Source organism: Chenopodium quinoa, unplaced genomic scaffold, assembly GCF_001683475.1.
Source record: "Chenopodium quinoa cultivar QQ74 unplaced genomic scaffold, ASM168347v1, whole genome shotgun sequence".
Classification (NCBI taxonomy): domain Eukaryota; kingdom Viridiplantae; phylum Streptophyta; class Magnoliopsida; order Caryophyllales; family Amaranthaceae; genus Chenopodium; species Chenopodium quinoa.
This window is the reverse complement of record NW_018743574.1, coordinates 5927344-5944262: the sequence shown is the minus strand read 5'-3', so window position 1 is coordinate 5944262 and position 16919 is coordinate 5927344. Positions and strand designations below refer to the sequence as shown.

Genomic DNA, 16919 nt, shown 5'->3' with positions numbered 1-16919 from the left:
CTTTTATATACATAACATGTTCTTTATATGTAACTGTAATGTTTTTTAGAATAATATATCTGTTACTTATTATATATTGTATGTTATTTTCTATTTTATAAAACTATATGTTCTTTTGTTAATTCTGACATGTTCTTTAGTATTATATATGATGTTCTTTCTTATATTTTGTTATTTTATTGGCTAGATTCAAGCACACAGCTGTTGACACAAGTCAAATTTCAAGTTTTGATTGGTGTTCTTACACAATACAAAGCTTGATTGACAGTTCTATTTACTATCAAGGAGATGTGAAGAGATACTTTCCTGGTCCACTACCATTCCTTATGGTAGTTTCCACTTTTATTTATTCTTTTATTTAAATATTTTGTATATAGATATATATGTGTTTATCGTACTGGGTTTTTTGTTAACAGGTTTGTTACTTTGATCGACTACAAAGGAAAAATATCATTATGCCTAGACAAATTCCTTTAATCAAAGAATGGGATAGTGATAAAATAGCAAAAAGAATTGCTATTGAGAGGAAGCTTGGCTTTGGGCTTGGCACACTGTTGGATAAAATTGAGATCCAAGATGGTTGTGGCCAGCCTTTAGCTATTGAAGGTGTAGTGGACCAACAACAGCAACCGCAGCAGCAACAACAGCAGCAGCAGCAACAACAGCAACAACAACAGCAGGAGGAACAACAACAACAACAACAACAACAACAACAACAACAACAGCAACAAGTTCAGGAAGAACAACAACAACAACCTCAAGAACCTTCTAATTTACAAGTAAGAATTTTATAATTAAATATATAAAGTATGTTCTTTAATGGTTAAATATTATGTTCTTTAATGGTTAAACTTGTGTTCTGTAATGGTTAGACTTATGTTCTTTTCCAACTAATTACATGTTATTTTGCTTTCTAATTAAGCATGTATTTTTTTTTAATTTTCAGTGTTCTCTAATGACTATGGTTATGTTCTTTTTTATTCCTTACATGTTCTTTTATTTTCTAATTCAGCATGTGTTATAATTTTTAGTGTTCTTTCATGATTATACTTATGTACTTTTTTATTAATTACATGTTCTTTTTTTCTGTACTTTGTTCTTTTGTAGGAATACACCCATTTGCTACGCCAAGCAACAGAAACAATTGCTTCTAGCTTTGTGAACCTCTCCAAAATTCTTAAGATGGGAGAGAAGTTCCATAATAGACCTATTGATGGGGATGCCACACTATACAATGTAGCTACAATGTGGTCCAGACTTTCTGGCATTAAATTGTCGGAATAAGTAATAAACAATGTACCTTCTCAAAGGGTTGAGGGGAGTTCCATCATGAGCCAAGATACAGAGTTCTTTGCATCTGACTGGTTTGGTGAGATGGTTGACAATGTTGTCAAGAATTCTGGAGTGGAAGGAATCACTGTGGAGAAAGAGAAAGAAGGAGGTGAAGAGGAGGATTCTCAACCCACTGAGTTGGAGCCATTGGTATTCAGTGTGGTTACCCCTGTGACTCCACCAACACAATATACAGGTGATCTAGACCTGAAACTGGCATTGAGCACAACAAGTTCCCTCAATCTGGGAAACCAACAATTTTCTGACATCGGTGAATTTGATTCAGCCTTCACTGACCAACAGTTGGAACCAAGTGTTCCAGAGGAGATGTTAGATGGTCAAAAGATAGGGTAACTAATAATCTCAAAATGTGATTTCAGATTTGTGTGGTATATTTATTTAGATTTGAATGATTTAGAATACAAATCTGTAATATTTATGTATTATTTAGATGAATGTTGTAATGTTCTTTATGATTTCCTAACTTGTTCTTTACAATTTCATATGTTGTTCTATGTGTTGTCATATAATATTCTATAAAGTGTAATGTTCTGTTTGATTTTATATAATGTTCTCTGAGATTTTATGTGATGTTCTTTGATTTTTTATTTGATGTTCTTTATGGTATCATATCATTTAATGTATGTTTTTTTTTTTATTAATGATGTATAATATAACTACCTTTGAGTGTAAAAAGGATGCCAGATGAAAACAAGGATCAAGGTAAATTTGAGAAGGTGGTAGAAGAAAATGTAGCTGAAAATCAAAGGTATATACATATATACATAGACTTTATAATTAGGAAAATTTTTAAATTACCACCCTAAAATATATCCATTTTCTAAATAATCACCCGTTTAATTTTTTTTTTATTTTACCACCCCTTAAATTAAAAAAACTACTCAAATTACCACCCATTTCAAAATTCAAGTAAATTTTTCTTATGTGGGCCCCACCCAACGACTCTTAGTGGTGAAAGGAAGAAGATGATCAGTAGTAGTGGCAATTCGGACAGCATGCTCTTGGTTTTTTTAGTTGTTTTCTTTTAGTTTTAGGTTGTCTTGTACTCAATAAATTGGTTTAAGGAGGAGGTGAAGTGAAGACATGGTTGATTGTAAATGCTTAGGCATAGCCGTTACTAGCTATTGGGTGGGTCCTTATAACAAAATTCCATCGGAATTTTGAAATGGGTGGTAATCTGAGTAGTTTTTTAAATTAAGGGGTGGTAAAATAAAATAAAAAAATTAAACGGGTGGTTATTTTGAAAATGAATACATTTTTGGGTGGTAATTTAAAAATTTATGTTATAATTATTATGGGTTATTGTTGTTACTTCATACATATTTTTTGCTTACAATTATTGATTAATACAGTGATGCAACCGAAAAAGAGATGGTATATGTTAGAGCAAAAAGACAGAAAGGAAAGGAGGAAAATAAGGAAAAAAGGTATATGTTCTTTTATAAAAACTGTATGTTCTTTACGTTTTGTTCTTTGTTCTTTTTATAAAAATTTTATAAAAAAATCTATAAAAGATAATTATTATACTGAATAGTATGATTAATTATATATGTGTGCCTTTTTAGTGATGCAACTACAGAAAAGGTAGATTGCAAAAAAAAAAAAAACAGAAAGGAAAGGAGAAAGTGGAAGAACAAAGGTATATGTTCTTTTTTTTAGAACTATATGTTCTTTTTAAAAGTATTGTTTGTTATTTCAAATGATATGTATGTTCTTTTACATAAAATTTTATTTGCAGTGTTGGTCCAACACCTACAAAGAGAGCTAGGAAGTTGGGAAAGGTGTACAGGTCTCCTTTCCTAGTGCAATATTCTCATTTGATAGAGGGCACAGATGAGTTCAAAGAAGCTATACTGGAATATGCTTTTTCAGATGTACTTGATGAAGAGTATGATTTTATTCCTTGTACTAAACTATGCTTTTTCATATGAAATTGATGAAAAACAAGCTTTATTACCCTTATTTAATATTTCTATATTTTTTTCTTTTTATATTTTTTTTTCTTTTTATGTAGTGAGTTATTTTATGACGATGGATTTGCACATTTGTCAAGAAAATTGATCAAAACAATGGGCGACAATGTATACATCTACAGCGATATAGTTGACGCTTTTTGTCTCATACTTAATGCAAAAAATTTTGCTGATGACAAAAAGAGGATTTTCTTCCCAAATGCAGCCATTGTAAGTGTAATTCAATTGGTTTTGATCCCTATTTTTTTAGGATATATTATTAATTTGATTCTAATCCTTTTGTTTTTATAAAACATAGAACTTGTTATGCGTGAGCGATGCGTATGTTGATGATAGTCAAGAAGCTATATATGGTATCAAATATGTTAAATTCGAAGAGACAATCAGATATTGGCTAATTGATTGCAATATAGAATCAGTTAAAGGATATCAGCTGGTAAGTCATATAATGTTCTTTTATTTTAAAGTAGTGTTCTTCTGAATTTAGTATATGTTCTTTAATTTTTAAGTAGTGTTCTTCTGATTTTAGTATATTTTCTTTTCATGGATTAGTTACACATTTTCTGTGACTTCCTTCACTATGTTCTTTTTATTTCTTTGATTGTTCTTTTATATATGTGTGTTGTTCTTTCATGATTATGTCATGTTCTTTATAGTATATTCAATGTTTTTTTTAAAGTACATGTTTTTTTATCTGCCTGTTTCAGTTGTTTTTCCCTGTGTATGCGCACGACCACTTTTATGTGATGGTCATAAATACAAAATTAAAGGCTGTGAAAATTTTGGATAACAGACCACTTGTAGAGGGTGTTCCTTTTTCAGAAAATTACCATGACTATCCAAAGAAGTTGGTAAGGATGTTATTTAACTTTTATAAATAATGTATGTTTTTAATTAAAATATATAGTGTTCTTTTTGTCTAACTTTTATATTCTTTCGTTGTGTATGGTAGAGGCATGCCTTCTCAATGTACCTGAAACAACATGGGATGAAGTTATGGGAAAAAGTCCTCAACTATGAAATAAAATTGGTAGACATGCCATGGAGAACATTGGACAACAATGTTGATTGCGGAATATACACAATGCGCCACATGGAGACATACTTCGGGAAGCGTAAATGGAATTGTGGCTTGAGGGCTGATAATGTAATATTATCATATTTTGTATTTTTTTTATTTAAGAAAATAACAAACATTAATGTTATTCTTTTATTTTTCTTTTCTTTTTTGTGGGTGAACAGTTTGATGCATTGAAGGCACTTAGAATGCAGTACGCATATGAGATTCTTGTGGATCAAGTGAATAAGCGCCATGCAGATTTTAGCATGAAGGCCAAGAAATATTTCAAGGAAATTAGGAATGATTAGAGACACTTGTGTTAGTTTTTGAACAAGTATGTCTTTTTGAAAATTTGGTGGATGTTGAACAATTAGCACTGTTTATTTTTTGTATAGTTGGGGCTAATAAACTTTGGAAGCATATTGATTTGGAAGAAAGAATAGAATGAACATGTACAATGTTCTTTATACAACATGTGTTCTTCTGATTTTATGCAATGTTCTTTTGATTACAAACAATGTTCTTTTATTAACATATACTATTCTATTGATTACATATAATGTTCTTTTAAAAACATCTGATGTTCTTTTTGTTCAGTGAAATTTTATTTCTAGTTATTTTGCATCATATGTCTTATAAACTAACACAAAATATGTTTTTTTATAGGCCACAGTAACCACCATTAATATGCAAAATATGTCTTGTTAAAAAAAAAACTGAAATAGAGTGTTCTAATTTATAAGATCTTATTAAAAAAAAAATTAAAAAATATAAGGACAAATATGAAATAAAAAAAATTGTTAACGTAGACTAAATAGTACATATCATTTATAATTCTCTAATATTCACTCCAAAATAGTCATCAGGCTCAAAAAACTCCAAAGATCCTCCAAATTCGTTGGAATGTGCCAGAACATTTCCATCAGGTACATGGAGGAAATCCTTCCAAAAAAAAAAAATTATTTAAGTAAAAGAACAATATGTATAAAATGAAAGAACAAGTTGTAACCATAAAAGAATGTAATATAATATAATTAAGAACAATATATACCTTAATCGTAGTCTGTGCTTTTTGTTTCATCTTTGAAACACCCTTTGCGCTTTTCTTTCTCCATGACTTTATCTTTTGACCTTTGAGCTTGTTGGAAACCTTTTCCTGTGTGCTTTTCCACCTAGTATTCTTTTGACCCTTTTTTCTTTTTTTGATAGGATCCTTGACATCTACCTGAACTGTGTGTTCTTTAACAATGCCTCCATGTTCTCTTTCAAAACCTCCATGTTCTTTTTCAAGTCCTCCATGTTCTTCAGCCAATTCCTCAAATATTACTGCTGGTTCTAATAGACTGCCATCACCTTTTTCTTGAGTAACATCTTGTTCATTCGTTTTTGATAACTCAGGTGGCACATCTTTATCTTCTCCCATCAAGAGATTAATCCTAGCAGTGCATTCTTCAATTGCTTCCTCAATGACAGCTCGAGCACTCAAGTCATTCTGTGCTCGATCTACAAGTGTGATAAATGCACGAATATGATACAATCTCTATACACTACAAGGAGTAACACCCATTTCAGCAACATCATTGTCATCAACTCTAGTGCACATAGCAGCTTTTGTCCATCTCTTGCAAATGTATCTCTTCGGGATATAAGTAATGTTGTTTAAGTGTAAGACACGAAGTGAGTGCTTGCACAACAAACCTACCTCACCAAAATATTTGCAAGTACAATCAACTGTAACTGTTGATTCATCAAATGCAACAGTATGCATGATCAAATCCTTTTTTGGATGCCCAACATGATATTCATAAAGTGGAGGTTGAAATCCTATTACCTTTGCCGTGCAGGGAACACCATTGACAAAATTGTCTTCAAAATGTAAATAGATTAGAATAGTATAAATCTTCCTTGCATGCTCCAACAATCCAATATCTGCCCAAACTAAATGACGATTTCCAGTCATACTATCATAATCATTACTACCTTCTCTACTCCTCCACTCATCAACAACCTCAATAAAAGTAGTGTAGAAATCACATAGACCATGAGTGGCATGTAGTCGACGGAAAACTGATTTGTTAGTAGTTTCACTTCTCTGAGATGACATAACACCGCCACTAAAATAATCTTTGGAATATGCAGGACACCACATCTCTTTGATATTATACAGATTTTGCAGCCATTTATTATCTGTGCATTTGTACGTTTTCTGCATGCTGTAAAATAAAAGAACATCATACTAAGTGAAAAGAATGTCAAATATAATAGAAAAGAACATCTGTCTACTTAATTCCAGCACATTAAGTTCACTTCAGAAGAACATCAAATATATGATAAAAGAACATTAAATGAACAACACAAGGAACATTATTTTAAGTAAAAAGAATGTCACATGTAATAAAAAAGAACATCTCTCTATATTAATCCAGCATATTGGGTGTACTTGAGAAGTACATCAAATAAATTACAAAAGAACATGGAACATGAAAATAAAGAACATCGTCTAGCAACTTAAAGAACATTGAATCGGTAAAATATTTAAATAACATAATTTTAAAATTATTAATTCATAGTGTTACCTTGACCAATAGTGCTCGAATTCTTGAATAGTATCGGTATACTTCAAAACAATATCAAACAAATCATTAAAACCTTCCTTTGCTCTAAGTCCTTTGATATTTTTCTTTGCATTCTCCCCAATATGCCACGTACATAGTCGATGTCTGGAATTTGGGAAGACAACCTTAATTGCTTTGGCCATTGCTTGAGCTTGGTCAGTCATTATTGTCACAGGATGTTTGCCACCCATGGATTTCAAAAAAGTATTGAACAACCACTCAAAAGATTCCCATTTTTCATTGATCAAGAAGCCAATACCAAACATGACATTATTGTTATGATGATTCATACTAACAAACGGTCCACAAATCATACCATATTTGTTTGTACGGTACGTTGTATCATGGACTAATAAATCACCAAAAGCATCATAATCTACCTTCATTCTATTATCACGAAAGAAGAAAGATTGCAAATGACCTTTTTCATCAACATCAAAGTCATAAAAAAAGTCATACTCACTAGATTTCCTCTCCTTAAAATAGCTAAGCAAGCGCTTTGCATCACAACTGTCAAACATCATTTTCTTATGTTGGGATAAAGCACCATACGCATCCCTACAAAGAAATGAAAGATTTGCCTCTCCACCAGCTTGATGTTTTAAAACACGCATTGCATCAGCAACAGGTATACTACTCTCAGTCAAGCTACTCATCATCACAACTTGTTCATTAGTAACCTGTGTACATACAAAAAAACACATTGTTTAAAAAAAAAAGAACATCATGTATTTGTTAAAGAACATATATTGCGCATTTAAGAACATGATTTAAAATAATTTTAAAAATTGTACCATAACCTTCCTATGAGACCTAATCAAATGTCTCTTTGAAACAGGAACCCTACTATGATTATGAACCATAGTGTGATTGACCACGACATTCAAACCAGACACCTTATCAATATCAAACTGTATATGAGCCTTGCAACCTGTGCGGAAATTCCTCTTTTGGTAAACTTTTGATTGTTCACCATGCTTCTTCTCTTGCTTAAAGCCAGCAAAAGAACACACCAAAAAGCGTTGCCTAGGTGTCCTATCTTTGTCATCTCTACGATTCAACCTATCTTTACGTATACCAAAACCATGTTTAAATGCATAATTCTGATTCAGTTGCCTCGGTAAAACCTGAAATAGGATATCAAAATACATATATATTAAGTTGATGTTCTTACATAATAACATGACGTTCAAAGGTATAAAATGTTATTTAATATATTTGTAATGTTCTTTATTAAATGCACATTGATAACGGCACATTAATTACAGAAAATACAAAACAGAGTACAACAAAAGTACACGACTCTTTCAGGAAAGTACATTCCATTACAATAAAAGTATATAAAGAGTACTACAAAGTACCTATATAATTAACAATTGCACATGCACTAATAAATAAAATCAACATTGATTTCAAGTTACATATAATAACAAATAAAAAAGAACATATGTAAATAATAAAAGAACTTCATCTTCAACCTCATGAAAATCACTGTGAAATTAAAAATATAAAGTAATTCGATAATAAAATTAAAATTATTAGTAATAACTAAATCTAATAATCAAAATTAATGATTAACAAATGAAAAATATAATGAATTAAACAATTCACCTTCATTGAGGTTTACGATACCCTCGACTTCACCTTCATCGTTGATATCATAATCATTTGCATCATCGACAAATCTAGCATTAGAATCATGGCGAAATTCAGATTGATAAACCATTATTAACTTCTTCTACAATGAATTCAAATGATTGATCCTCAAAATTTTCTCTGTAATTCTCTCTCTGTAATTTTCTCTCACTAAAAAGTTTGAAATCTTTTTTGAAAATATCAGTTAACAAAAATTAGCAAAAATTGAAAGCTATAAAATCGGCAACAATTTAGCAAAATCCACGTGATGTTAAACTGTCTCCTTTTTTTTTTTTTTAAATTCCCGTAATTAGAAATTAATGGAATTAATCCTGCCAACTCAGCAGGTGTACCATGAGCATGGTACACCCTTGTGTACTATCAAACTTTCATGCCACATAAGTAAGTTAACCTCCATTATCCAGTTAAAATTTTCATTTACCCAATATAATAGAATGGCAGTAGTAAAGTTGGTTTTTTTTTTTTTTTAATAAATCAATGTTCGATTTATTATTGGAAGATAACAAAAAGTTCGGATTATTCATGTTAATTTTTCCTATTTTTTATTGAACAATAATAAGATTGAAATCTTCAAATGACAAAAATGAATGGCCGACTATGATCGACTATGTGCATCTAATTTGTTGGAAATGAATCAAATGATATAGATTTCTAAATATAATACACATTTTTACACCATCTGATTCCTTAAATTTGTACAAGTGAACTTTATATTGGATTTCATTGTCTACACGAATTGATTAATTCTTGTATATGTGTTATTTTGCAAGTAGGCAATTAATGTGAATGGCACAAAGTAAAACCAACCTGTACCTTTCCAAGTTTCCAACAGTTTTACATCACTTTGGACAGTTCAAAGTTACTTTGGATTTTGGAATTGCGTCTAAATTTTGCTAAATAATAAACAATGCAAAGGCATTATAGTTCTCCATAGTTTATGTTTCGAGATACTCTATGAATGTTTCTTACCAAACTAACCAACCATATGCTCTAATTTACACGTTCATTAACTCTTGATCTCGGTTTTGCTGAAAAATAGTTCTTGTTTGAAACTTCTCAGGTAGGTATACTTGCTTATTGATCCATTCAATCTGACCTCCCTCGCGGTTTTTTTTGTCCGATATTTGCGGGTCAGACACTTTGAGAGTGACAGAAAAGGGTAAGGGATCCCCAACCTCAAAGTGTCCCTAATGGGGATTGAACCCTCAACATCAAGGTTGAAAGGTGATAATTTTACCACTAGACATCTTGGAATCGAGTTTATACTAATGTTCAATTGAAAATGCATAGTGATGGAAAATCAAATTTATTACTAGTATTTGTTGTATACTAGATACTACTCCTCCAGTTCCCTTTTGTTTGTTTCACGACTCATTTTTTGTGAGAGTTTTTTGAGTCAAATGGTGCAAACAATAAGGAATAAAAGGAGTATGTATAAGTAAAATGATAGGCTTGGGTGCATGATTGAAAATTGATATACAAGACATTAGATCGACTCTTATCATCTCATGTATGGAACATATCATCATCCTAATACCCACTCTATAAATAAAATACAATTCCCATTCAAACTCGTAGAGTTCTTATATTCATACATTTCTTAGTTCTTATATACTCTGTATTCCATCATAATAAATTAATAACAATTAGCAATAATGATCCAAAATCAAAACAGCATAATAATATTAAATCAAACAAAAATGATGTTAAATCAAACAATTTCCAATCATAATCACATAAAATATGAGATGTGACTGTCACTGATAGAGTGGGTAAGAAAGAAAGATGGCAATCATAGACATAAAAAGCCCGCCTAAGATTACCCAACTACCCATAAAAAGAAACCAAAAAACTGGCATCTTCTCTTCCACTGTTAATCAAACCACACCACTTCCACTTTCAGACCATCTTCCCCTTTTGCTTTTTACTCCTTTTCTTCTTCTTGTCTTTCTGTGGCTTAAACAATTTCACCTCCATTTTCTCTCTCCTCTTTCTCTTTCTCTCTCTACCTTAACACTACATTACCCATGTTTCTTTGTAATTTACCTGTAATTGGGCAAATCCCTCTTTTTTTACTTCTCTTTTCTTCTTTTTTCTTTACTCTTTCTTCAGCTTGTTCTGGGGGCGGCAATTGTCAGGTAATCTCTTCTAATTTTGTGAATTTGTGGGGTTTTTTGTTAGATTTTACCCAAGATCTGAGTATATTTTTGGTTTAATTGTATGAATTTGTTGCTAAAATTTTGATGAAAATTAAATTTGCAGGTTTTAGAGTCATGTTCAGCTGCTAATGATTGTGCGCCTGGTTTGTACTGTGGTAATTGCCCTGCTGCGAATAAGCGCCAACCCGTTTGTACTAGAGGGCAAGCTAACATTCCCACTTCTATTGTATGTCTTTTCTTTTAAATTAATTTTTTTTTACTAGAATTAGTGCAAATTTAAGATTATTATGTTAGATTTTTTGCCGTTTTAGGTTGATTAATTAATGGGTTTTTATAGTTTCTTGAGTTAAAGCATTACTTTTAATAAATACCCTATAATTAGTTGAGTTTTGTATGTTTGTTGTCTAAATTTTTTGTCTAATTATTGATGGGTTTTGGATTTTGGTTGTGGAAATTAGGTTACTGGGTTGCCCTTTAACAAGTATTCATGGCTAATGACTCATAATGCATTCTCAAATGTAAATGCCCCACCATTGTCGGGTGTACAAAGGATTACATTCTACAATCAAGAAGATACTGTGACCAATCAACTAAGGGTATGGAAAGTTTTTCTCTCCAATTGTATTAAAACTTTACTTAGGTTTCGTGTTTACGAGGACAAGTTGTGTTAATGGTTACCTTGTTGGTTGTTTTTTAGAATGGAGTAAGAGGATTGATGCTGGACATGTATGACTTTGAAGGTGATATTTGGCTGTGCCATTCGTTTCAAGGGCGCTGTTATAACATCACTGCTTTTGTAATATTTTCTTTCCCTCCTCATTGATTATTCGATTTTACCTTTGATGATTGAATTTAGTCCTGAAACTTTGCATGACATGCTAAGTAATGATGACTTAGGGACCTGCAATTGACACACTGAGAGAAGTCGAAGCATTTTTGACCGAGAATCCCTCAGAGATTGTGACCATTATTATAGAGGATTATGTTCAATCTCCAAAAGGGTTAACTCAGCTGTTTGCAAATGCTGGATTGGAAAAGTATTGGTATCCTGTAACCGAGATGCCAAAAAAAGGTGAAGATTGGCCAACAGTGAATGATATGGTTCAAAAGAATCATCGGCTTTTGGTTTTCACCTCTGATGCTTCGAAAGAGGAAGCAGAAGGGATTGCTTATCAGTGGAGATACATGGTTGAAAATGAACGTAAGTATCGTATGAGTTATGACTGCATTTTTGTGTATCTTCGATGGGTGAAACTTACACACTTGTCTGCTATGTGATGCTTTTCCAGCTGGAGATCCTGGAGTGAAACAAGGTTCATGTCCTAATAGAAGGGAATCGAAAAAACTTAACTCTAAAGGCGCATCACTTTTCTTAATGAATTACTTTCCAACATATCCTGTTGAGGATGTTGCTTGCAAAGAAAATTCAGCTCCATTGGCTAATATGATTGGTACCTGTGATAAGGCAGCAGGAAATAGGATGCCAAACTTTGTGGCAGTTAATTTTTATATGGTACTGATAATGCAATTTCACCTTAGAGCTCTAATTATCATATTACTAGTCAACCATATCTAATTTCTAAACACTATTTATCATTTCAGAGAAGTGATGGACCTGGAGTCTTTGACATATTGGACAAAATGAATGGACAATCATTGTGTGGCTGCACCACTATAACAGCTTGCCAGGTTTGTTCATTCTTCACTTCTTCTTCACCATACCAGGAACCCATGTTTCATTTTCTTTTTTATTACTTGCTTTATGCTTGACAATCAGCTAAGTAGGGTCTTTATCTATGTGCTTCTTGCTTGACAATCAGTTAAGGAAGGTCTTTATCTCCATTAGTGCATTACTTTGATGGTTTCTCAAAGATAACCCATACTATCACAGAACAAAAAAAATTCCAATTGGTATATTATATTTCATCTGAGATACTTGCCATACCTCCTATCTAAAATTGTTCTCGTATGTAGTCAGAATGCACCTATTATGAAATTAATTGAAGCAATTCATACTTGCCCTTATTTCTAGGGGCTTTTAGAAGAAGAATTCAACATTCATGGCATAGATGTTGACCATAAAATGGTCACAGATCTCTCCAGCCTGAATAATCTCAGATAGACCATGTCAATTGTCAACCATGGAACATTACCACCCTCAAACAATTAGAGCACAGTAGATCAGTAGTTGCAGAATGTAGCCTGGCAGTGAGATAGGCTTGTTTGTCACTCTCCTCTTGTCAGAAGGCATTTCACCTTATATGTACTTGGGCATATTTTTAGAGGGATTAAAATTCATACTACACCCCAAAATTACAGATTTCAGGCATCCAAGAATTTCATGGATGTTTGATTTTTTGGTCACAGGGATTTTAGCAGCAGCCTAGCTGTTGATGAACCATTTCCTGAGCCCTTCCTTGTTTCCTTGGTTTGTGGCGGAGACTAAATTTCACAAGTCCTACTTTCTGAAGCGAGGGGAGAAAAGGGCCAGGGGGGGGGGAATTTGCTGTTAACACTGTTCACAAGTCCTATTTGCTGGATCTTTCTTCCACAAACTGTGACAGTTTTTTTTTTTTTTCTTCAATTTTGCAGCAAGGATCTCCTCCGGGGGTTTGTAAAAATGTACCAGCACCTATTTTAGCTCCTCCCACCTCAACTTTCGGCGGAAGCTTTTCGGGATCTGTACAGTTATCTGGATTTGCTCCAGCTGCCTCTTATCCAAATATCATACTAATTTGTTCATTGCATTTATCATTGATGTTACTTTTAATGTGTTTATAATGTAAATGACATGATGAGTGCCAAAGAGCACTGTTAAAGTTGTATGCTTCATTAGAACAGGTTTTTGGAGTACTAGAAGTAAATTTTGGAGCCATTGTAGTTTCTATTATTAGTAGAAGTCCATGGACAGCTTAGATCTTGTAAAATGTTTCAGATGGATAAGAATGAGTATATTAATCTCTTGAGATAGGTTTCAGCCAGGGGACTATGCAAGGCATCAACGACAAAATATTAGGGAGACAGGTATGCCACAAGCTGCTTCCTGTTTGTTCTCGACATTTTTTGCAAAACTTGTATTCAAACAAGTATCTTTGAATCCAAGTCATACATTGCATAGTTTTTTTTTTTTTTTTTTTTTTTTTTTTTTTTTTTTTTGGGGTGACATCTATGAAATATTGAAACTGGGTCATTGGGTGACTAAGCTCGTTGCATACAAACCTTTGCTTTTTAATCATGCTCTTTTTTTTTTTAGCCTGCAAGGATTCTATTCCCTCCCCGAATCCAATCCTGACTACAGGATATATAGTTTCAACTCTTACAAGCTTTTGATAATAATTCGGTAGCAAAATGTGACATGATATCTCATCCCTAATTCCCCACCTTCTTTCCATTGCAGGTAGCTGTGGAATGGCTGAAGAAGGCAGAAGATAACTGTAGGGTGAATGGAAGATATAAGCACGATTAGTATTTGCATATATCAGCCGCTTAAGTCTGTACCTACTACCTAGTGAAAGCTTCAGCTTTCATAGCTTGTTGTTTGTCTTACTTTTAATGACAGTTATGAAGATATGTTCTTCCATATTAGCTGCAGAGCCCTCATATATTCTGTTCCTAAATTCAACCCCCACCCCCCAAAAAAAAGGAGAGAGAAAATAGAAAATTCTTAAAACTATACCTTCAATACTCTATCATAAAGCCGAGAAAGAAAAAGAATCAAAGAAATGTCTGTTTATTACTGATAACATAACAGAATATTTACAGAGAAATTCAGAACAGATGATACATTGCCATTACTAAGCAGATTTAAAAAGAACACAATTTGTAGGAAACAATCTGTACAATACAAAGAATTTTCTTTTTTACTGTTTAGCCATTGCAGTAAAGCCGGGTAACAAACTCAGAAAATGAGTGAAATTGCCAACTTAACTGGATAAATCAAACAGGAATAGCTTCAGCATTTGGAAGAAGCCCTACAGGTTTTATCTGTAGAGCAGGGCTGATATTGAGCAGGCCAATGAAGCAGTCAAGGGGAACCCTTGTACCCCAAACATTGATCGATTGCAGCTTCCTGCATTTGTTTACGAGGTACAACAGTCCAATTTCAGTCACATGGCGGCAGCTCCACAACACTATAGTCTGCACGATATGAACAAATGCATATATATCAGACCAACATACTACCAGAAAACTATCCTTATTTAACTACTTTAATACTTGTATACAACAAAACAGCGACTGCAGAATTAGCCCAATATATGTATAATAAACAACCTTCAAATGCAGACAATTGTTTCCAATGGCAAATAGAGATTCATCAGTGATAAATGTTCCGCCAATGTTGAGGTGCTGCAAGGAAGTAGCTCTTGAGACCTGTGACCAAATGCATTTTTAGAAAATTGTTGCAACTTTGCAAATCAGAGGCTTCTTTCAGAATTCATTGAGTTTTGTTTTATACAAACTAATTGTTAGATTAAGCTTACTCAAGAGAGGATCATGCTTTATCAACAAGAAATCTATGACTATTAGTGATTATATAATAGGAAATCCAATGTGATTCATACCAATTGCACAACACCCTTGTCTGTGATTCCTGTCATACCCCAAATTGAAATGGATGTCAAATTGCCAATACACTTTGCCATTGATATCTCAAACAGTCCATAGTCTGTTATTTGACAACCCCATCTACTCCTTGAACTGCAAGGAAAAAAATCAACATTCGCAAAGTACTTCAAATACTATACCACATTTATCAATTAGCATATCACAGTTATAAATTCGGAAATTCACAACTCACAAGTCAATATAGCTTAGTGTATCTTACAATAAAATAATCGGTTTTTTTATGTTACTCTATCCAATCATATGAGTTTAGAGTAAACTCAACAACACAAAAACATATCATTAAATAAAAAATTAAAAAAAAAAAAAAAAAAATCAAAACTATTTGAAAGATTCAATTATTGTCCAAAACAAAGGATTAGATAAATCAAAAAATACGAATTGAAGTAAGCATGAAATAATAGAGAAATGGTAGAATAGTCATACATGTCAAGTTCCTTAAGAGAGAAGGCAAGATGAACAAGGCGAGAAGTAGAGGCATCATCCATTTTACATCCAGAAAAGCTCAAACTTCGTCTCCTTCCCATTGATTGCTTCACCCCTTCCCTCCATTTCTTACACACACAACTTGCCCTTAATTTACATACATAAAAATGTTAGAAATTTTAAAAAAAACATTCAAAAGTCGTAAGTGAAAATTAATTCCTCTGCCGACAATAGCCAGGATTTAATTGTCACGTTACTAGTACATAGCTTAAATTTAAATTACACAATCAACGCGACAAAAAAAATGAATACAGTAATACTTACTGAGCTAAATCAGTGAAAGAAGAAAAAAGGAGGTATATATGAGACAGAAGATCAGTTGGAAGCTTTTCAATTTCTGATTCTTCAATATCCATTTCACCCATTTCTGATATTCTCATCAATAATAATCAGCAGGAGAAGATTCTAGAGAGAATAAATGAAAAACGAGAGAAAATGAATTATTGGGTGATAAATTTAATTTATAAAATAAATTTTAGGACGTGAGTAATAAAGAACAAAACGCAAGAAAATTGCTGGATTAAGAAGGAAATTAGGAAAAATGATGAAGATAAAAGTCGTATAATTAACAACTAGTCTAATTTCTGGAATAGGCGGGACAAGTAACGAGACTTTAATTAATTAATTAGTGTATAAATTAATTTAAAGGGATATTATATATAGAGGAAAGAGAGAGAAAATGACATGAATGGATGTGGTCATTTGGACTTCATAGCCTCGTCATCTATAAGACATTCATGTGAATCTCTTCTCTGTCTTTCCCTTTAATTATTTTTTTTTGTAACTCTTTCTTTTTCTAATTTTAGGGAAAAAAAAAACTCTTCAAACAAAATATAAGGTGGCCCTCTTTAATAATTTCATGGAGTAATTTTAAAAGAAGAGGTATTGTATGATTGTATCTTTGTATGTGAACATCTAATACCTGGTATATTACTCCATTATGCTGGTGTGATGAGTTTAACAACATGTAATGAGTTTTATTCATTAAGTCACT

General features: G+C 32.5%; 3 protein-coding genes across 3 annotated transcripts; 1 reads left to right on the top strand and 2 right to left on the bottom strand.

Moving 5' to 3' along the window:
* Positions 1-5214: 5214 nt before the first annotated feature.
* LOC110682580 (protein FAR1-RELATED SEQUENCE 5-like) lies at positions 5215-8727 on the bottom strand. The gene is made up of 6 exons (XM_021858936.1): positions 8629-8727; positions 7796-8128; positions 6963-7681; positions 6089-6599; positions 5438-5926; positions 5215-5328 (listed from the first exon to the last, which is right to left on the bottom strand). Exons 1-6 carry the CDS (start codon positions 8725-8727, stop codon positions 5215-5217), a joined length of 2265 nt encoding a protein of 754 aa, XP_021714628.1.
* A 1666-nt stretch (positions 8728-10393) lies between these two features.
* On the top strand, positions 10394-14399 carry LOC110682323 (PI-PLC X domain-containing protein At5g67130-like). The gene is made up of 9 exons (XM_021858640.1): positions 10394-10795; positions 10920-11042; positions 11275-11412; positions 11514-11612; positions 11714-12017; positions 12106-12329; positions 12419-12505; positions 13409-13840; positions 14214-14399. Exons 1-8 carry the CDS (start codon positions 10685-10687, stop codon positions 13595-13597), a joined length of 1275 nt encoding a protein of 424 aa, XP_021714332.1. The 5' UTR covers positions 10394-10684; the 3' UTR covers positions 13598-13840; positions 14214-14399.
* A 122-nt stretch (positions 14400-14521) lies between these two features.
* LOC110682324 (F-box protein At5g67140-like) lies at positions 14522-16538 on the bottom strand. The gene is made up of 5 exons (XM_021858641.1): positions 16190-16538; positions 15866-16012; positions 15379-15514; positions 15089-15187; positions 14522-14953 (listed from the first exon to the last, which is right to left on the bottom strand). Exons 1-5 carry the CDS (start codon positions 16303-16305, stop codon positions 14753-14755), a joined length of 699 nt encoding a protein of 232 aa, XP_021714333.1. The 5' UTR covers positions 16306-16538; the 3' UTR covers positions 14522-14752.
* Between the last annotated feature and the right edge of the window lie 381 nt (positions 16539-16919).